This window comes from Saccostrea cucullata, unplaced genomic scaffold (genome assembly GCF_032062105.1).
Source record: "Saccostrea cucullata isolate Sc308-1 unplaced genomic scaffold, CSIRO_AGI_Scuc_v1 ctg10469, whole genome shotgun sequence".
NCBI lineage: Eukaryota > Metazoa > Mollusca > Bivalvia > Ostreida > Ostreidae > Saccostrea > Saccostrea cuccullata.
Window position 1 is genome coordinate 1 of NW_026924371.1, and position 23,557 is coordinate 23,557.

At 32.4% G+C, this 23,557-nt stretch overlaps 1 protein-coding gene across 1 annotated transcript; it reads right to left on the reverse strand.

The window, feature by feature from the left end:
• Positions 1 to 9,237: 9,237 nt before the first annotated feature.
• On the reverse strand, positions 9,238 to 12,461 carry LOC134266285 (ras-related protein R-Ras2-like; the record flags this gene model as incomplete). The annotated part of the gene is made up of 3 exons (XM_062748497.1): positions 9,238 to 9,771; positions 10,336 to 10,454; positions 12,333 to 12,461. Coding segments are annotated over 3 exons (318 nt in total), but the record flags the coding sequence as incomplete, so codon positions are not given.
• Between the last annotated feature and the right edge of the window lie 11,096 nt (positions 12,462 to 23,557).

Consider the following 23,557-nt stretch of genomic DNA (forward strand, 5'->3'; position numbering starts at 1 on the left):
ACCTAATTAATTGAAAGAAAAAAATTTTAAAAATTAAAGTGCAGGAAAAAAAAAAGTAAATAAATATAAAAGGAAAAAAATATAAAAGTTTTTTAAAATTTTTTTTCCCCAGGAAATATCCAAATTGAACCAGCACTTTTTGAAAAAATTTTTTTTCCTCTTAAAAAGATTTATAGTGATGTGCATTCATGATTAAATCTATCAGGTACATAATTATTTGTGAAAGATATTAAAATATAAACATAGGATAAGTCCGCAAGGAAGATAATAGCAAAAAAGTAAAAAGAAATTACTTTTAAATATTTCTCACAAGCAAGGGTGATCCAGGAGTTGAGAGCACAGGCACTTGTTTCGTACACAGGGCATCGATCTTTTCTTACTTATTTTTACCACCTACACGTATATATATTAAAAGGTAAAAATCACTCGATTAATCGTGTGCTCGATTGAGAGCTAATAGTAACCAGCTAAAATCGTACAGTTTGGCATCACTTTTTGGGGTTTGGGTTATTTCGTGGGTAATTCCTTGCGAACAAAAAATGTTCACAAGAACAGCAAGCTGCATCCCTTTGAAAAGAGCATAAAATATTATAAGTGAGTTGCATTGTCATTGATACCGATGCAAATTATTTCACTTGTGTTTCACAACTTAACTGACAAACACACATATATACCCTCACCTACTACACCTAGGGATAATAAATCAAAATATGCGAGACTTGATTTCAAACAATATGTTTGCCGAAGACAAACTTTATTTTTATGCGCCCGATCATATATTCTGGTGTATTATTGTTTTTGTCCTGTCGTTTGTCTGTTTATCTGTTTGTCTGTTTGTCTGTTTATCTGTTTTCTGTTTGTCTGTTGTCAACTTTAACCTTCGCCATAACTTTTGAATAAAAGGATAGAGACTTCATATTTGGTATGCATACTCCACTAATAAAGTCCTTTCAAATGACATCAAGGTCAATGACCTTGTGACCTTGACTATGACCTATATGCTCAAAATAGCTTTTTCCACTGTTTTCATAACTTTTGAAGCATAGGAGATAGGGACTTCATATTTGGTATGCATACTCCACCGATAAAGTCCTTTCAAAGAGGCAAGGTCAATGATTTGTGACCTTGACTTGACCTTAATATGCTAAAAATATCTCTTTACACTTTTTGCTATAACTTTTGAACCATAGGAGATAGGGACTTCATATTTAGTATGCATACTCCACCGATTAAGTTCTTTCAAATGACACCATGGTCAATGACCTTGTGACCTTGACTGGGGATCAATATGCTAAAAATAGATTTTTTGAACTTTGTTGCCGCCGGGCGCATGTGTTTCACAAACACATCTTGTTTTTAAACTTATAGTAACCTCTTGGATTGTCATATAGATATACTTAGACGTATAGTCAGTCTAAGGTGATTGTAAATCGCCATTCGCAAAAAAAAAAAAAAAAGAAAAATGAACATACAGGAAATTAAAGTTTATAGCACGAAATAAAAACCTCAAGCATTTATTATTAAATATTCCACCATTTGGAGGTTTTAAATATTATTGTTTGAGAAAAAATGAATACAGAAATAGTGATTAAACATTTGGTTGCTTTACACATCTTTTTCGAGCACTGATTGACTTGTTTCTCAACGAACAGTTTACATGTACATATGTATCCAAATTATGAGGGTGATATTAATATAAAAATTAATATGAATGTACATGTACTATGTTGTTAAACGTATTGAAACAAAATCCGTGGTCTTTTTATACAGTCTCATTTAATCTTAGGATTCCTGAACAATAGATGCACGTGAGATCACAGGTACTTGTGGACAGGACCTCCCACCCCCACCCCCACCCCCACTATACACCCCTGGTCAAAATATTTTTTTTCTTTTTTTGTCATGAATTATGTTTCTAGTACTTATTTTCAACGTATTCCATATGAAACATCCAAAAAATAACATAGATTTAACGATTTACTAAAAAAGTCATACCCTGGTATTATAAAAAAGAGCTCTACTTCATAATAAATCTATGTTATTTTTTGGATTTTTCATATGGAATACGTTGTAAATAAGTACTAGAAACATAATTCATGACAAAAAAAGAAAAAAAAAAATATTTTGACCAGGGGTGTATAGTGGGGGGGGGGGGGGGGTCCTGTCCACAAGTACCTGTGCGTGAGATGTATACTAGAAACACTTTTTATTAAAGTTACAAAATTCTCTATTTGTATATGTGCATTAGAAAAACAACTTTTTTGAATGCGGGGTATAAGGTTCAAGGAATAAAGAACTTTCCGTAAGTAAACTTTCCTTACCATTTTACATGGTGAACTAATTCTCTAGTGGCACTCCACGGTCATATTGGTTACTTTATCATACATGAAAAATTAATTGTGTGTATTAGGAAATTGGGGAGGGGTTATTATTGATCCCTGCCAGATCTGCGCATGTCTTTTCGTCTAATATGACGATTGTGTAAGCGCGGAGCTACAAGCAAATTAGGATACACATAACAAGTTATGTTAATATTTACATTTTTATGTTATAGATATTTTTTCTGTTATTGGATTTCCTAGCATGTAAAATAACAAAACCACAAAAAGTACGGAAAACACGTGTTGAAATTCCTTCCCAATTTGTTTGAATCATGTAGACAAAATTGAAACTCTATTCTTTTTTAATCTTTTATATACAATTGTTAATATGTACTTACGTGTAAATGATACATGTACATGTATATGTGAACATGCATTACCCCCCCCCCCCACACACACACTTTAAAAAAGAATAAAAATTAATCATAAGGTTACATTGTAAAAATATAACGTTGCACTTGTTGCATTTTTTTACGTTTTGGTGACGTTATAAGCGTAACGTTAAGTATCACCAGTATTGTGCGCGACGTCAAGGAGTTGATAATAAGAGATGGATACTCAATAGATCTATATACGCGTATCTAGAGGGGTGGGGTCTGATTTTGGAGCAGAGCAAAAACGGAAACACGCGCCTTTGCTCTTTGTCTGTACGTGCATAATATCATAATTTTATTTCAAGCCCACTGGGATATCGTATCGACATAAGAATGGAAATTAATATAACCATTGTAATTAAGACAACGTATAACATGTCTTTGATAAATCTTTATATACACTGTAGTTAGAAAGGTTGAGTTGAAGGCAACAGCAAGTGGTTTCTTCTTTGAATAGGTCCGCAAATAGCGGTGCGTGATAAGTACCCATGCGATTTCTAATAGATTGTTTGAAGACTTGGTCTCAAAAAAAAAAACGGGGGGGGGGCATGAATATTGTCAAACAGAAATTCATAAAGGTATCTTTTTAATTTCAACTTTTGTGTACAATCACAATGTTTCTAGCAAAATAATTTGGCAAATGACCAATGACAAAGTGAGTAAATTTACGATTTTCGTTAAAAAAAACCCCCAGCTGTCAATGATGTCAAAATAAAACATTTAGCCAATATGGATCCCTCATACATGGAGCATCATGATGTACAATGTCAAAAATCAGAGTAATAACCAACAATTTGATGTTGTAGAGTAGGATTTTCCCCATAGCCAGCTACCCACCCCCCGGAAATCGTACTCTAGAGCAGGATTTTCCGGTCCTGAGGGGAAATCTCACACCAGAGCCCAATTTTCCCTTTTTCTTTCTCAGAGTAGGATTTCACCCTTTGTTATAGAGTCAATGTAAAACACAGCCGTAATATTTTTGTGAAAAATGATAAACGGTATAGTTCCAGGCCTACTGATTTTTAAATGGTAATGCGTGTTTTTCGACTTATGTAGTTAAATTTTCTTAGCAGCACAAATTTCAAATCATGGAATCTCAACCCATATAGTTAGCTTTCAACAGAACATGTAAATATCCTCAACTTCCATGTCTTAACACCTCTAATGGCACAGTGACTTGTGTTTGTCACATATTTTTAATGTGAAGTTTAACAAGGCTATGTATATGTAGCACAAACATTCATAATGTCACATATATAGAGTATTCAAATAATGAGCATCAAGTAATTCAAAGCTCTTTGGTCCCATATGGTTTCAGATGAATAAAGTCCAGATATGTGCAGTTAAATTTTAGATCATATTTTAATATACATGCAGTTTCTTTTGTAGAAACTGTGGGACGTGAAGATTGGTTCTTTGGATGAACATATAAACCGAGGTACCGTGTCGCAGTACCTGTTGGCACGATTAAAAACTCTTTACTGTTCAATGGCCATAAGTGCCAAGTATATATAGGAAAAAAAATTGCAGCTCTCCACAGGCAAGTGGTGGCATCACCATATAAGTGAAATATTCTCGAGAGGGAAGTTAAACAACATACAATCAATCAATCCAGGGGCAGATCCAGCAATTTTTGAAAGGGGGGGTTCCAGGGTTGTGTCCCTCTAACCCCCCTCCCCTCTACACACTCAAGCAAAGATTCACACACATGTATTGAAAGTTCTAATGTGGTAAATAATATCTTTGTTTACATCCCTTTTTTCTTTGAAAAGGTACCTCAAATCCGAATAAAAAAACAAACTTTGTTCAAAAACTACTGAAGCCTTATAAAATTGAATGGATCTGCAGCATTTCCAAATTAGAGTAAAAAGAATTTTCGTTTTAGAATTTGAAAAAACGTTTTTGGGGTAAGATGCGGATGGGATTTAAAACAAAAAGAATTGCATGTTAGTTCCTTCAAAAGATATGATAAAAAGGGTACATATATAGCCAACACAGCCAAAGACTCGCGGGAATTTTATATCAAATTAATCCTCGCATGACACATAATCATATCATGTAAATAAGGTATATAAATATAAATAAGTAGAATATTTTCTACCATGCATTCGCTCATAAAAAAAGTAATAATGAAGGTGAATGGAGGAAAGTAAATGTGTGGGAATCTATCTATTCAATACATACGTTAGACGTACAAATATTTTTTTCTCAGATAACGTTTTATCTCTCTCTCTCTCTCTCTCTCTTTCTCTCCACTTGGCAAAAAATAAAGGGGGGGTCCAACTCCCGGAACCCCCCCCCCCCCCCCTGGATCCGCCAATGCAATCTTTCATATAATTTTTTTATCCATTCTACACAGGAAAGGAACTTTAAAAATGAAAACAAGAGCTTGTAGTGTATATAACAGTTTATTCATAAAATAAATGATATCAGATCACAAAAAATGACAGACACCCACTCAAAAAAGCATATATTCCCAAAAATGTGATATTATTCTTGTATCTAATTTGTAAAAGAAGGATAACTCTTACAACAAGAATGTACCAGATTAATCACAAAAATATTTCATACAGACACAGGCCTTTAAAAAGCATGAATGTATTGATGCACCCAAACACTCTTTCAAAATATATTTAATAAAAGACTTGCAAAGTATTATAATACTTCACAAAAATGCTCCCGTGTACAAAAAAAATTCCAAAAATATTGATATTTTGTTGGAATTATATTTTTATGTTCAGTCTGGCTTGAGACATATGTGGTTCTTATTCAAAATGTAAACTCTAGCATACACAATGTTGCAATAAGGTATAATTTTATCAGGTAGTGAGAAAAAAAATGGTACACTGTAAAACGCATACAAGTGTAATCTAAAAAGATTTAATTCTTTCATTCTCTAGTGAAATTGAGAAATGGAAGCAAAAGCTGCAATACATTCATGTCCTTTACAAAAATCACTTTGAATTGTGATTTTGATATTTAGGGGGGAAAATGATTGTCAACTGAAATATACAAGAATAGTAAATGAAAACTTGCACATTAATAAACCTAGACTAAGACTATAAAAGAACTTGTATGATATTTTGATGTATATATGTAAATGTGACATGAAAGAGTTCGTTTGTAAAAGAAATACTGACTTTTAAAAATTCATTTTTTTTTTTTACTTTTTTTTAAAGAGCATTTTTGCTTCACAGGGAGGTCTCTGGAATAACTGAAATACTGGAAAATTTAAGATATGAAAATAAATTTAAATAAACACTAACATTTTTCAATGTTGGACATTATTACTAGTGATTTAAAAAAATAATCTTAACAAGTGCAAAACAAGGACATAATAAATATTACACATAAAAACTTAAAAATAAACTCTTACAATTAACCTATCTTTCTGTACTATAAAAAACTCTTGCCTTTTAATTCATTAAATATAGGCTTTAATTTTAGGACATTATAGTATTTAGATTTTCATTAAAATTGCTTCATAGCATCTTCTGATTGCAGAGTTATAGGAAATTTCTTCTACAATGATTGATTAAATATAAACAAAAGACATTAGTATAAGTTCATTGAATTTTCATATATACCGTAAATCACTTTTTTTTCACGAGAACTTTATTTACTCATAATAACGCAAAGCAATGTGCTCGCAAAAATTTCATTCTCGGGTATAAAAGTATTCCTTACAATTACATGTATATAGAGGAATAACAACAATTTATGAAAATTTTGTCTCGCTAATAAAGAGTCATCGACTATCTTGCAAAAATAAGGTGTCCCTAAAATTTAATGATCTACAGTACATGAATAACCCTAAAGTACATCCTTTGAACCATCAATACTTTTGATTGCTTATAAACACTGAACCCGGTGAATTACTGTAAAAATATTCCAAAGTTATGTACTCTATTAAGGACAATTTAATAATTGATTGTTAAACAAATTTCTATGCATGTTTGATGCATTTCTTATATTATGACTGCCAAAAAACCCCACTAAGAATGAAATTTAGCTTTAAGCTAAGAGAGTCTACTTAGTACAGTATATAAATATCGATATATCAAAACAAGATGACGTACAAAAAAAATGCACACAAAAATAGAGGAGAAAATACAGATACAATCAACATTTAAAATCTGGATATAGAAAGTCATACATAACATACAGAAGACTGAAAAAGAAAAAAAACAAAGATTGAAAAAAAGTCCAATAATAAGTTAACAAAGTTGAATATAATGAATCAAAGATAATCATAAATAAAACAAAGAAAAAAACGAAAATAGAAAATCAACAGATTGACTAGTTTGTTTGCTATCCTCTAAATAGTTTGAATATATTAGAAACAAATGGAAGCTGACTAAGAAATAAATATTCTAACTAGTTATTACACCTTATCATTTTATATACATGACTCATCACATCCTTTTTACACAAAAAACAAGATATAGATTTTTCATTTGTTTTACACAGCATAACACCTTTTTTTTCAAGATGGAATAAAGTTTGTCAAACAAGAATAAAAGACAAATTTAGCAAGCTCTCAATGCATAATTTAAAGAGTGATGTCCCTTTGCTAAATTTTAGTTTCCTTAAGGTTTACTGTCCCCCCCCTTGAAAAGAGGAATAACTCTCACTGAATTAATGTCTACAATACCTTAAAAATTACCTAGTTAAAAGAGAGGTTATTATGTCAAATTTTGCAAAGCTACATGTGCTGAAATTGATTGGCAATGCATTTCAATAATATTGAGATATAGGGTGGGATTGATTCAAGTTTCACAGGAGTGAAAAAAGGGAAAATGAAAATGTGCACTATTTTGATTGAATTCGTTTAAATCATATTTCATTTCAATTTCATTTTGCTCTTCTAAAACAGTAATAATATAAAAAAAAAAAAAAAAAACGATTTCCAGTTTATGGAGCAGAGGACCACCCTTACACAAAAATTACTTATTTTGAAACATTGGAAACCTCTTAGGCATTGCAACTTCTGTTAATTTATGGAAAATATTTGTTAGAACACTATAAATTTACAATTTTACTTTGAAATTAATAACTTTTTTTCCTGAACCTTCTCAATTTCTATACTAAATAAATTATCTCGTAAAAAATCTTTGGTATACATGTATAGGTATATTCTTTGAGAACTAATTCAAAGTTTTACAAGTTTCTAATAAAAGGCATAGTAGAAGAAAGAATATTCCAGCAGGAACATTTGTATAGTGGTAGGTGATGAAGAGATGAACAAACAGTAGTAATATATGTTCACTGTATTTGACAGTTTTTCATATACATCCAAATGTCAAAATTGTATATACATCTCTCCATTTTTCCAATTACATTTAAGTCTGAAAATAAATTCTCTCCTAAAGATCCCCCCTCCAAGAAAAAATCTTTACGTGATACATGTATAAGATTTGTAAAAAGTAAAACTTTGGAGAACTATATATGGGAAGTAAAATCTACAATTTCTCCAATATCTGGAAGTCTGCAATTTAGGGGATGGGTTAAAAGGGGAGTGGTGGTGTTACATTTTGAATCTGTTTAGACTGAAGCATCTTTGTCTATGCATCTGTAAATTTAATGAAGATTTTTTTCAGGGTGATTTGCAGGTTTGAAAATTAGTAAGCCACAACAGTGTAAAAATTAATCCATCTTTTTGTAGCAAAATGGACAATGCCTTGTTAAACAGTTCTCTATATTCTTTGTCTAAGCTAAACAAGTATGCTTATTGTTTCTTTCATAAAAGCAACTGTAGATACAAAATAAATAAATTTACTTAAATTTTGAAAAGTGTGACTATTAATTATTATATACAGGCTAATTAAAAATATAACATTGTATACAAAAAAAGATCAAATCTGTGGAATGCATGATGGCAAAAATAATTGTAAAAAAAAGATTCCTTAAACTGCAAAAGGTTTCCTCTACTCTTAATATATTCTACAAAGTGATTTGAAAGAAATAAAAGTAATTCTATGTACTTTCTTTACATGATTACACATACAATCAAAATCTTCCATAATTATGTTTAAAAGCAAATAAGTTATGTACACAAAAATAATGCAATTTTTTATTAAACATGTTAAAGCTGAAATAAACATTGATCTTGATTAAATTGAGGTACTATTGGAGGTATCTACTGACTTTTTTTTTGGTTGAAAATAAATACGTAACAGTCAAACCTACTGTGCATTTCTCACTATACAATACAATTTCATGTTACATCTAAAACATATTCTACCAAGGATTCTTTTTCTCTGCCAAACTTTTGAAATAACCTTTCTTATTTCTTAACGCCATATTAAAAATGTTTATCAGGATTTGTTGAGTTTTCCTCATGTCTTCATAAATTTGTTGATTGAGACTTCATTGATTTTTTTTATTAAACTTTTTGAAGCTGGTTCATTTTAATTTACTAGACACTTTTCTAAAATTCCAGTAAAAATGAACCGAAACAAACTTTTCACATTCATATATCTTTTAACTTTAATCATGGTTACCATAGCTACTATACATATGCAATTTTTATGCAAATTTTCTATACAGAAGTAAAATACCACAGGTTTGACTGTTATAATGAAGGTTTGATTTTTGAATTCTTTTGTTAATGAAAAAAATAAGTTAAATTACCTGTAAACAAAATAAACAGTTCACTTGTCCTTCTTCAATGACATTACATACATATATATACTTTGTGTATAGCAACATTGTGAGCATGATGCACATAAATCTACAGAGTATTGACTCTTGCTTGAAGCTTGACCACAACATAGAGGAGAATGCAGCTTTCAAACACTCAGATGACCAGGACTTGGATTGTCATTACCAGAATGAGGCTGACTTCACATGTATACACAACAAAGCTTTCGATTCTCTTGTGTTACATCAGGTGGGTATAACTTGTCCAGATAAAAAAAAAATTGAGTAAAGAGCCTACAATCCATCATAAAATGGTGCACCTTTTACTTCGTTTAGGGGGTTTGACTGGAGGACTTTCATTGGCTTGGAATCTCCTGCAATGAAAACAATTTTAAGTTATTATAACATCTAACTGAATCCCAAATGTTGTTGAACCTAAAATTTCATTATCTAAATATCTGCATAATCAATAAATTTTTTCTCATCTGATTTTCCCAATTCCTAAACAAGAATTTAGCTGAAAGGAGGACGCTTTAAACTAATGTTTCTTTGCCCTCTCCAAACTCAGGATTAAAAATTGATTTTGGTGAAAAAATCTATTTCTGAGAACATTTCAAAATCAATGCTGAATCTTCAATATCTAATTTAAAACAGTTTTGTTGAGCCTTTTGTATTCATTCAGAGAAGAGGATAACCATATTACATGTATATTTTAAACATGGCCTGATCAACATGTATATACTGTATAAGCAGAATTTTTAGCGAGGATTTAATTTTGACATTATTATCGAGGGTCTTGAAACTTCTTTAGTGAGCATTCTAAAATTGCTAAAATTACACCTTGCTAAAAGTAAAACACCAATTTTTACGGACAAATCACTAAATTTGCCTCCCGTTAAAATTTCCACTTATATGATAGAGAGATATCATTGGCATACCTTATAATTCTAACCAGATCATAAAAAGCTTTGTCTACATTCATCCGCACTTTGGCACTGGCTTCAATATAACTAATCTTTAACTGAGCAGCAAACTCCTGCCCCTCTTCTCTCGTAACCTACGGAGAAAATGAAAACATTTTGTAAATGACCCTCTTTTGTGAAGCATTCCAATCTAATTAGATTTTTATGAAACTTTTACAATGATATGGTAAAACTCGGTTAGTACGAACACGGATATTGCGAATTCATGGATACAGCAAAGTTATCTTGGATCCCAGCTATATAAATTAAATGAATTCTTTATACGGATATAACGAATTAAGGATATAGCGAAGTAATTTCATAGGTCCCAGTGAGTTTTACTGTATATATAGGGATCTTAACAGTGCATGTATTTAAAATTATCATAAAGATTGTATGATTGAGCTTTGATATCGCAAACATCTAGTGCATGTAGATCTTGGATATATATAGTTAGGTCAAAGTAAGTTGAAAATGCTTACCACCTTTTCTAATGCATATTAAACGAAATACCTTGAATCACCTGATTTCAAGTTCTTTTACTTAGTTCCAGGGAATTTGAGATTTTTAATGAGATTTAACTTTTTGCTTATTTCAGTACCCACAAAGACCCCTGGGTTTGATTTTCATAATGGTACATGTACCCAATAAATACAAATTTATGCAGCAACAAACAATATACAATTACGAACATCTATGTGGATGAAGGGGGAATTTTGTGAAAGAATTGAAGTAGAGAAATTTTATATTTCATGTGGAACTGCATAGGTTTCTCCATATCATGAAAACAACTAAATTTAAACCCTCATAAAAATAAGTAATTTCATAGAAAATACATATAAACCAGTGGATATGCTTAATACATGTATGATTCTATGGGTCAGTCAGTGGGTGTATAAACTTGAAAATGTCAATATTATTTTTATGAACATATTGTACTGAAGTTCAATTCTACTTTTAAAGAGATAACTCTGGTATGTTACAGGGGGAAGTCCATTTAAAAGCCATTAAATTATGACTTCATAATTCATTGATTTATTAAAAAAAATATCTGTCATCACAATGGAAAAAAATAAGTATTTTAATTTGTTGTCCTATAGAATTAGGAAATGTTGAATAATTAATTTCAAATATGGGAATTTTGCCTATCTATATTGCGAAAGCTATTAATGACAGTATTTTAAAATCAAGAATCACTCAAATATCATAGGCACATCTTTGGTAAATGTACATGACATGGAACCCAATGATTTTTATCATCATCAACATTCCCCCTTGGAGAAATCATGTACAAGTATACTATATATAGCTGCAGAACTGTATATTAGCCTTATGGTTTTATATATTTGTCTTTGACCTTAATGCTGCAGATCCCGTAATGCAAAAAAAGGGCAATTTATGGCGCAAGATTTTTTCCCCATTTTTGGGGAGAATTTCTCCACATTCCATTGGTTACTCAACTATCTTTCGCTCCCATATTATAGACACATTCATTATCCAATCTGTATTTTTTTTTATCCACCTCCCTACCCTTCGTAGTTGTCTCTGAAAATGATTATTGTGCTTGATTAGAATTGACTTTTAGATTGCTGAAAATTCACCTCAAGCGAGTTTGTCGCCTCTAGAGACAACTATAAAAGGTTAGGAGGTTGATAAAATTTGGTAAAAAATGTGTCTAGAATTAGGGAGTGAATGGTAGTTGATTGACCAATGCTGGAATGTGGTGAAATTCTCCCCAAAAGTGCGCAAAAATTCTTGTGCTATAAATTGCACCTTTTTTGCATTACGGGATCTGTAGCGTTATGGTCAAAGACAAATATATAAGACCATTAAACTACAGTTCTGCAGCTAAACTAAATATTGCTGCTGCTTTTAGTTTTAATCATATAAAATTTTAATTTTTGCAACTAACAGGAACCATTAGACAGCTGCATTTCTGCAGCTATCCAACAGAATTAAAGATAACTACTAACCACCCGTGAGTGTTCTAGATCCGCCTTGTTGGCTACCAGTATCATTGGAAATTCTTCTCTGTCTTTTACTCGTAAAATCTGTTTGTGGAATTTGTATGCTTCATTAAAACTGAAATAAAACAGAGAGATTATAAATTAATATCATAATTAAATTATTTTCTTTTTTTAAAAAAAGATAAGCAAGGACATTGAAACTGAAAACAAATTAAGTCAAAATTTTATTATGAAATCTTTTGATTTAGTGGCTGAGACAAATGACAACGAAAAAGTTGGTATTCCCATGTTTACCAAGTATAATTTATTATATAACCACAGTGATACTATTTTAAAAGATCCTTGACTTGAAAATTGTTTTCTACTTCACCTTTCCTTATTGTATAAAACTATCGGTGTTTGAGTAATCTATTATAAAACATGCAATAATTATTTAATTCAAAAAAATATTCAAGTATTGTACATCACTAAATTTTTGACACACTTATTTTTTTTTTGGGGGGGGGGGGGGGGGGGGATTGACATTTATTCTTTATTAGCGAGGCAAAATTTTCACAATTTGAGGCAACTGCTCTATATATAACGTTGAGGAAAATTGATACTAATATACATGAAAATGATATTTTTGTGAGCACACTGTCTTGCCTAATCATGTGAAATTAAGGTCTCACAAATTAACAGTGTTCCCAACAATTATGACCATTGAAAGTCTATATCAATATAAGATGGTTTCACTATCATATGCCTTTTGAGACATATTCGTGTCTTGGCTTTCTAGAAAAAGTGTGAACAGGTGAAGAAAAAATTAAGCACATCTTCTCATGACAACATGCACTGGATAAAGTTTTCTACAACACCAACAATGCATGGTACATCTAACGTATGTGACAGTTGTGTAATTGTTGTGTCAGTGTTGCGCTGTCACATCTTCAGTTTTCAATCAAACTATAAGTACGAGGAACCATCTACTTCCCTAACCGTTGAGCCGTTAATCAAATTCTCTACTTTTTTTTCGATTGTGACAGCTTTTGATAATGGTTATATAAAATAATACACTTATTAAAATGTTTTTGCTATATCTCATTACAAAAAAATCAGATATATATAATGCATACTGCATTGCCTCATATGGGATGCAATGTCATGTCATTGTTCAATAATTCCAAAAAAATCATTTTCCATGATATCCCCCCTCCCATTTCCATCTTAGCACTAGGAGACCTTTGTTGTTATTCTCAAAAAGCTGTACAAATAAAAGCATCAAGCTTAATCTTTGTTATATGCTCAAATGACCTTGATGTAAGTGTATTTCATAACTTCATACAAAATCTAACTGTTCAAAGTCCAACAATGCTTCTCAATCTACGTTCATTTTTTTCTTTATCTCTTTGTAGGACACTTAACTTATCATACAATGCAGGCATGGTACCCCCTCTAATCCTTTAGAAACCATATCTCATGATCTTGCGGGGAGAGATATCTGTCCCTGTGTATCTAAAATGGCAAACTTGAGATACCGGGAGGATTGAGCTCAGAAAATGATAAACACTGCTCCTATATGAGTATATCGCCAATTCTCAGTTTATTATGTTCCCCAAATGAAGTTGGGGAACATATTGTTTTTACTCTGTTTCTTATTATTATTAAGGTCTTCCGTTTCAGACGGAAGACCTTATAGTGATTCTACTGTTTTTTCTTATTATTATTATTTTTTTTCCCAAATCTTGTCGGCAGGATTTCTCAGAGATGGCTGGACGGATTTTCCTGAAATTTTCAGGGATGATAGAGAATAAAAATACCCCGAGACGTTTTTTTCATTTTTTCAAAATTCACTTCCGGTCGTCAGATTTGTCCGATTTCCGCTTTTTTGAAAAATATCTAATCCGAGTGAGATCTCAGAAACGGCAAGAGATTAAGGCACCAAACTTACAGGGTTGATAGACCTTAATAAGTAGGCAAATCCGTTTGGGTTAAGATCGTCCGCCGTCACTTCCGGTCGTCACAGGAAGTGATCAAAGAAATCGAAAATTTCAACTTTTCTTTTATGAAACTTTTTTTGCATCAGATAACAACATCTTATTTGTAGTTTCGAAATATATCAGTCTCACCGGAAGTAAAAACGACAACTTCCGGTTATGATAGAAAAACTGCATATTTTCAGTATTTTTTCTTTCCCATAAATATTTTTTATAGATAAAGTATTTGTAATGATTTTTTGATATGTTATTTAGACTGCAACTGTCTACAGTAACGTCAAATATCTTTGTAAAATTCACTTCCGGTCACGTGATTTCCTGTCCTCAAAATGAGAAGTTATCATAGCTAGATCTCGTAAACGATAAGAGATTAAGGCACCACAGTTATATAAGTGGTAGATCTTGATAAGTAGGCAAGTTCAGTTGGGATACGATCGTCTGCCGTCACTTCCGGTCGTCAGAGGAAGTGATCCAAAAATCAAAATTTTTAACTTTTCTTGCGTGAAACATTTTTTGCATCACATTATAACATCTTATTTGTATTTTTGAAATATATCAGTCCCACCGGAAACTAAAACGACAACTTCCGGTTATAAGAGAAAAGCTACATAATTTGTGTATTTTTCTTTCCCATAAATATTTTTTATACATAAAGTATTTGTAGTGATTTTTAGATATGTTATATAGACTGCTTATGTCTACAGTAACCTCAACTATCTTTGTAAAATTCACTTCCGGTCGCGTGATTTTCTGTCCTCAATATGAGAAGTTATCACAAAGAGATCTCGGAAACGGTGAGAGATGGCGACGCCAAACTTGAATGAGTAATAGATCTTGATTAAGTAAGGAAACTCATAAGGGTTAAGATCGTTCGCCGTCATTTCCGGTCGTCACAGGAAGTGATCAAAGAAATCAGAAATTTCAGCTTTTCTTTTTGGAATACTTCTCGGCATCACATTATTGCATCTTATTGGTTGTTCTGATATATATCCGTCCCAACAGAAACAAAAACGGCAACTTCCGGTTATGAGAGAAAAACTGCATAAATTGAGTATCATACTATCCCATAAATATCTTTTATAGAAAGAGTATTTGAAATGATTTTAGAACATGTAATTCAGACTGCAAATGTCTAGAGTAACTACAAATATCTGTTAAAAATTGATTTCCAGTCTCATGATTTCCTATCCTCAAACTGAGTAGTTAACATAGCCAGATCTTGGTTATGGTAACACATCAAAACACTTAACTTATATGAATAATAAACCTTGAAGAGTGAACAACAGAAATAGGGATAAATGTCTCCGCCGTCACTTGGGGTCATCACAGGATGTGATTTGAAAAATCGAAAAATCCAACTTTTTTCTTTCCAATTTTTTTTTCATTACTTTATTGCATCTAATTAGTAGTTTTGAAATATGTCAGCTCCACCAAAAATAAATAAAAAAAATAAAAACAACGAAAACTTCCAATTATAAGAAATAAAAAACACCAAAGGTGAAAAAGTCAAGGTCATTGGAAAAGTATTTAAATTGCTTATATATGCCACATAACCTTGACCTTTGAGTTTGATGGTTGACCTTGACCTTTGACTTTGACCCTTACCCAAGATTTATTTTTTTTATATTTAGCTTGATACAGCTTCAAGTGTTAAAGTCGAGTTAAAAAGGATTTTGAATGACCTTGACCTTTGACCTCGATAAATGACCTTGACCTTTGACCCCATTGACCCAAAGGTCACAATCAAGCTTGAGTCCGTGGGGATGTTTACATCTCTCACTTTAACAAATGCTTATATAACCCCCCATTTTTTTCTTTTTCTTTTTTTTTGTAAATCAATAGGAACCTAGAAAAATTTTCTACAGTTCAAACGACGCCACAGATCGACATGAAATTTAAGGATTGCAGTAGAAGACACATCAAAGAAAGTGTCCTGAGTGTTTAACAGTGAGTCTCTGAAGTATATAATGAAATTCTAATGAGTATCGGCAACAACTATATTTTTTTTCTGTCTGAAATTTAGGTGCTGATGAACATGAAAATTAATTAAAGCTTGCATTGGGTATTTCTTCACTTTTTGTCAATAACATTCGATTCTCCTGCTCAAATACGAAATTTTAATACCAAGTATTCTTGATCTCCTTTGTATGTAGAGTTTATTTAAATTTTATTTACATTGAATATTAATTGAATGAATCTAGGAAATAGCGATTTTTCCCTACCAAATCAATTTCTACGCAATTTAGATAGCTTAGATAAAATGGAGTTACCTCGCTTTGAACAACGTGGTGTAGAGAAAATGTCCATGACTCACAACTGCATGAGATGTTTTGACCTATGACCTTGAAGAGTAGGTCAAGGTCATTGGAAAACTAAAGAAATTGTCGATTTAAGCTTAAAATCCAAATGACCTTGACCTTTGACCTTGACCTTTGACCCCTTACTCAAAAAGTAATAAAGAAATATTCATTACCTTTATCTAGATTCAGCTTCAAGTGTTAATCTCAAGTTTATCTCTCTCTTTTTTGGATGACCTTGACCTTGATAAATGACCCCCTATTGATCCAAAGGTCACAATCAAGTTTAATGTCGTTGAAGTATTTGCAACTCTTACTCTAACAAATGCTTATATCCCCCCCCCTCCTTTCTTAAAAAAAAAAAAATCAACAGCAGTATGGAGAAAATGTCTACAAGTCAAACGACACAATATATTGACATAAGATTCGAAGTAAAAGCAAGAAAAGATCTTCAAGAAAGTGTCCTGAGAGTTTTAAGGTGAGTCTCTAAAATATAATGAAATTCTAGGGAAAATCGGCAAAATCTGCATTTTTTTTCTGTCTGAAATTTTGTATTGCTGAGCATAAAAATTAATTAAAGCCCGTATTGGCTATTTTTGCAATTTTTGTTAATATCATTCGAATCTCCTGCTCTATTGCGACATTTTAATACCAAGTACTCTTGCTTTCTTTAGTGTATGGAATTTATTTCAATTTTATTCGGATTTAATATTAATAGAATGAATCCTGATTTCATTTGAAATTTGATTTTTTTTTCTAGAATAACACAATCCCAAGAAATAGGCATAGTAATAAAGTGCCGCGCCACAGCATGATACGCCCGTCAAAAAATTACACAATTTTCTTGAACAGTTTAGGTGCAAGAAAATCACATCAACCTTGATTCTAAGATTTTGATGATTTTTCCATTCCTTAAAATATTTATCCATCCCCTGTGATGTAGGCATCAATTATAATAAATATTACATCACCGATAGATTTCTGTGCTGGTTCTGTTAGACCTTGTCAAATGCCCATCATCAAATTAGTCTTAACAACTTAATCTATACCAAATTAATTTTGAAAAGAAAAGGCTGGCCATCAAATGACCAACAGTTCCACTGTCTAATCCCCAAAGGGTACAGCTTAATCAGAGCGACTGAGACAGCTAGCCTTCCAACATTGAACTCATTAATTAATCTTTAACTGAATGCTTGTCTACTCTTTACTACCAAGAGATGAATGGGTCTGCACTTTCTACTATAATTTTTTTTTAAAAACATATAAAATACTCAAAGATTTTTTTTTTTTTTGGTTGAGATTTAATGTCTGACAGGTTTTAATATGTAATTCATATGGACATGCTGATTCCATCCCACCCCATAAAATTAGTTTTTAAATTAATAATATTACATAATATCAGATTAGTCTATTATGCAAATCAAATTAGTTTTAATTACTTTTCATCAAATTCATTTTAAAACTTAAGCTAGTCAACAAAAGCTATTTTTAATCAAACAGGCTTACCCATCTACCCAATACTCAAGGGATATAGATAACAGCAATGCTCTGTCAGTTGGTTCCTCGCACTCAGAACCCATTAATTTCTCTCTAATTTGACATGCAATTTTCTGTTATCAAAATTCTTCTTGACCAGTGCTTGATAATTACACTCATGGGAGAGGCATGATTTCTCTGACATACATTATATTTGTTATAGATTGCTGTCAAGTACTTAGTATATGCTTAAAAAATAAGTATTTTCTTGATTTAACACCTTTTTAATAAGGATAAAGCAATATACTCTAACATTATTTGGGATGTGTAAATGAATAGTAAAAAGACACATTTTTTTTAAAAAAATCACTTAAATTAAAGGTCACAGTGACCTTGAAATAGGTCGCGACACACCTTCTACGTAAGATGCATAAACTGGCCAAGTTTGATGATTGTAGGTCTTATGGTTTTCTAGTTATGGGCCGGAAAGGATTTTTCCATATTTGGCTATAACTTCTTAAAGGGTTTTTATCATGCATCATGATTTTTTGATATAACAAAGTTTATATGCTATTAAAATCATCCATCAAAATTTTTTGGTTAGAAAATTAATATTTTGGTTGTTTCAGCGATTCAAAGTTTAAATTTCTCAATATGCATATTTTGATCGCCGATGTTGCGCGCCATTGCTCTGACGTCATAGGTGTCAGTCCTGGTCAAGCGAAGTACTTATTGTGTTTACAAAACGACCCAATGGCTTCGTCTATAAACCCTACTAGTAATTAAGAAATGATAATTGGTTAATTAATAGATATTTATAAATAATTTGTGGCGTTTAGATGAAAAATCAGCACAGGAAAGGTTTTAGGAAGTTTCTTTTACCTGCCAGGGACTTGGTCGGTGCGAGGATTTGTCTATATATTCAGAGCATTGGCTTATGTACGATCAAAATTATTCTGTATTATATAAAATATATATTTAATGGAAATAGTATTTTTTTTCAAAAAAAAAATCAATATGCATTTAATGCACAAAGACTAGTGTTGTGAAGCTCGTAATGGCGTACCATTGCGTACGGCGCCATTGAAGATCGAAGTGTCCTTTCTATCAAATGATGTTCATTGCTGGAACAGATAGAAGATACACAAGATCTGTTTATGTATAATTTATTAAAATAACGAAGAAAGAAAACGTATGACCATTTTTATAATTATTTAAGAAGTCAAAGGTTAATAATTCGATCTATTTAGTCGAAGCCACAGGAGTTGTCAACGGCTTCGTCTTCAATGCCTTCTCCTCTTTTCACGGTGTGTTTTTTATTTATTTTTATGCTGTAGAAGTTAAAACATATAAGATTGAGCATCCATAGCCAAAGTAATATTGTCAATATCAAAATTTCTTTCAACCTAGTGGTGTATTCTTTTTATTTCAGGCAAATATCTATACGGTATAGATGTTTTCTTACGATACGCTTTACGAGGTCTAATTGCCCATTGACACCTATGACGTTTCAGTACCACGTGACCCCTATCTAATTAGTGGAGATTTTCAATCTGAAGACCCTACATTACGGACGTATTATGGCTTAAATACGACAGTTTAAAGCATTATTTTATGATTAAACGATAATTATATGTTTCAAGAATATAATAGTGTTTAATTTTTAAGAAATTTCTATGCGTGATAAAAACCCTTTAATCAAAGGTCAGAGCGACCTACTTTTTGTGCGCGACACACCTTCTACCCAAGATGCATCAGATGACAAAGTTTGATAATCCTAGGCCTAGTAGTATTAAAGTTATGAGCCGGAAACGAAAAAGCTAACAGACAGACGGACAGACGGACAGACAGACGGACACGAAGCCTATAACATAATACGTCCCGTCTTAAGACGGGCGTATAAAAAGAAATACACGTTTCTTCCCTGTGTTTCCCATCTAGAATTACATGTTTGGAATTTTATTTATGCTACTTACATTGAATTTCATGCCTATTTCGGTCAGGAGTGTTAAAACCCGAACCCGATTCTCTGTTTTACAAACTGCCTTGCATCTCTCGCTCATGTTTCTCACATGCTCTTAAATAATTTCTTGCCATCCATTTCAAACATAAAACAACTCAAATCGGATATTTTCAAACATCTCTTTAATACATGTATAATGCACATATGATGCAGGTACACATGGGACACATCACAACGTTTTCACTTACACTTCTGTCTTGATGCGCAGATCAAATGCATGTTATTCATATTATTAGGTATATCGTAATTTTAATCAGACCCTACCCCTTACACCTTAACTCGAAAACAATCTCATTCAAGCTCATATACACACCTAGGAGCGTGTTACAATGTTTTGAACGTGCTCTCTTTGCGTGATCAATGAAATCATGGTTGTCCCCGAGTCGACTTGTGTAATCCAGGAAGTCTGTTTACAGTATATTTTTACCAACTGCGAGCCCGATCTAAAATCCTAGTAGAGAAATGAGAATTTTGCTGTTTTATCTATTTTCTTGCTTTTTTTTCCTACTTTTTTCAGCCCAAATGATATTGAAATGCTTAAAAAGGTGGAAAGGCCGATAATTCTTCACTGAACAATTAGTCTACTAGTTTATGGTACATGTATGTCTGTCTTTTTTAAAATAGAAAAAAAAACATCCTGCATACATATTAATAGAGAAGAACGGAAGACCTTCTTTGTTGCTGTAGCAACAAGAGTTTCTAGTTATTCTTCTTCTTCTTCCTGGGTACTTTTTAGTCCGGGAGTGATCTTGTAAACTGTTCATCCGATGTAGGTAAAACCTTTTTAGGGTCAGTAGACGTGTTATGTAGATTTGTGGAATCAAGGTCATTTTGCGCGCACGTGCTTGCAAGAGCGTGCGCGTGCAACACGTGAAATGACCAATATAGTAGATATAGCCATAACTTTTTAATTTTTTGATGAAATGCTTTGAAACTCATAATTTGATTATTTATTAGTAGTATAAACATGATGACATGGTCAAAATAGCAAGATATCACGCGCATGCACGTGCGCTTTGCTCTGATTGGCTGAAACTAAAGTCTCTATATCTTTCTTGTTTTTCGACAAAATCCTATGAAATTTTGAACATAGCCATGCATTAATATATCCTACAACAAGATATATAGCATTTGTCATAAAATCATGTGCATGCACGTGCGCTGCAATCTGATTGGCTTAAACTTTAAATAGCTATAACTCCCTTGGTTTTCAACCAAACAGGCTGGGATTTGGAACAGAGATAGATATAATAAACTTCTACAACATGATATGGTCGTCATGCACATGCATACACGTGCGTGTACTTGTGCTGTAATCTGATTGGCTGAAACTTTAAACAGCTATAACTGCTTTGGTTTTCAACCAAACGGAGTGGGATTAAGAACATAGAGAGATGTAATGGACGTCTACAAGAAGATATGGACACCATGCTCATGTATGCACGTGCGTGCACGTGAAATGAGTTAAATCAAAAATACACTTGAATGAGCGTATTTTTAAATACTTTTGGATTAAATACTTTAATATTTATTAGTATATTAAAATGTATAGACTGTGTAGACAAGATGAGATGGTTATTACGCACATGCATTCACATGCGCACGCGTGCAATGCTAAAATTTGAATGAACTTGGCGTTGTAAAAGTCTCAGATGCATAGATTTTGTCCTATTTAACGAAGCTTACAGGGAATATGGCACCAAAAGGGAGTTGGGGAGCGTTTGGGGAACATCTGTAACGGTCCCCGTTACAATTAGCACTAGTTATAATTACTGTAAAGCAACTTTCATTTGTGACGACTTTATTTCGCAATTTACCAGGGATAAACTAGTTCGCAACGATTAATTTTCGCGATCAAGCCTATTCTGGATTTGTTGTTATGAGGCACACAAACTTTAAAGATCGGTTCGCAGCAAGAAATATTTGCAATGACGGGGCTTTCGCAAACCTCCCGAAAATTTCTCACACATGAATAAATTTTTTTTTTACAGCATTCAATCAGGAGACCTCAAATATTTGTTTGGTGTCAGAGTTTTTTAAAAATATCTGAACAATATAATATTAGCACTTTGTAACGGTTCTGTGAATTCAAAGTCTTATCAAATTTTATTCAATGGTTTAGGAGGAGTTGCTGGTAAGAGATGGGTATCCACCTAGCATTACGTAAGGAAGTATGTATTGATAAACATCCCCATCACTATATACTATAAACAGGATTATTTCTGTTGTGTGTTATTTTCACCATTTCACACTAGTAAGCAATTTTGCCCTTTGCAATTTGCCCAGTTACAATTCTGCTAAAGACTGTGTTCTTCAAATTTGTTCCATATTTACATGTATTTGCTCACCAGTGTGAGTTAGGGTGAAAATAAAATGGGTGAAAATTTCGTTCTATATACCCCACTTTTCAAGCAAGGAGTATAATGATAGAGGATGCATTTAAGTATTACAGTTTACGATAGCAGGTGTAATAGTAGAAGTTGTATCACCAGTTTTATTCCTATCAATAATTAGTTTGATAGCATTCATACAAAAGGAGCCAAGAGATGGTGAGTACACATTAAACAGCTGAGCTTTCAAAAAAGTTTGATATAGAGGGTCACTTTTCAAAAAGTAGGGGACATGTTGTGGGAGATTTTAGTACATGTTATTGAATTTTTCTCCAATGAATTCAACCGAATTTTTTTTTAGTTTTCTAAAGGATTGGATGTCAAGGGACTTTGAATTTCTTGTGAATTTCAGAAGCTTAGTAAATCTAGTAGTCCTTCAACTGAATGTTTAAAGAAAAATTTACACCCTGTGAAAAATGAGTATCAGTACTTCCAGTCTTACTGTTGTCTGCCTTTCATCATTTTAAAACTTAAATTAGACAAAAAATGCATAAGGAGAGGTACTTGAAATCTTAAATCTAACAACTAGTTATTAACATAGACAATAATATTACCAAGATACTTACAGCAGACTATATATAGACTTCTATGAAATTTTCAAGTCAAGCAAAAATTTTAGTTTGACCAGTAGCACATTGAGAACTTGTTTTTAGGAGGCTTATCAGATAGATAGATGACAGACAATTATCAGTGCATTAGCACTCTGATATAACCTGACCCCATCAGTGACTTAATACACTTGTCAATAATCCTCCCTAGAGAGCCTTGTCCCATGAGGAGAAGTTTATAATTTACCTCTCACCCCACCCACCATCCAACCACATGTATGATAAAACCCATAACACTCATCCTCTCATTGTCTCAAGTTTTCCAGGTACATGTATTCCCCCTCCCCCATAATCCAGTCTCATGTATTGATAAAACCCACAACTCTGACCCTGTCATTGAGCAAGTAGATATACATGTATGTACTGATACTAACCAGTTGCCCATTAATGAAGTTTAACAATTAATCCCGAATTAGACATCCATGCATGATCAAAACTACAAATCTCTCCCTCTCATTGTA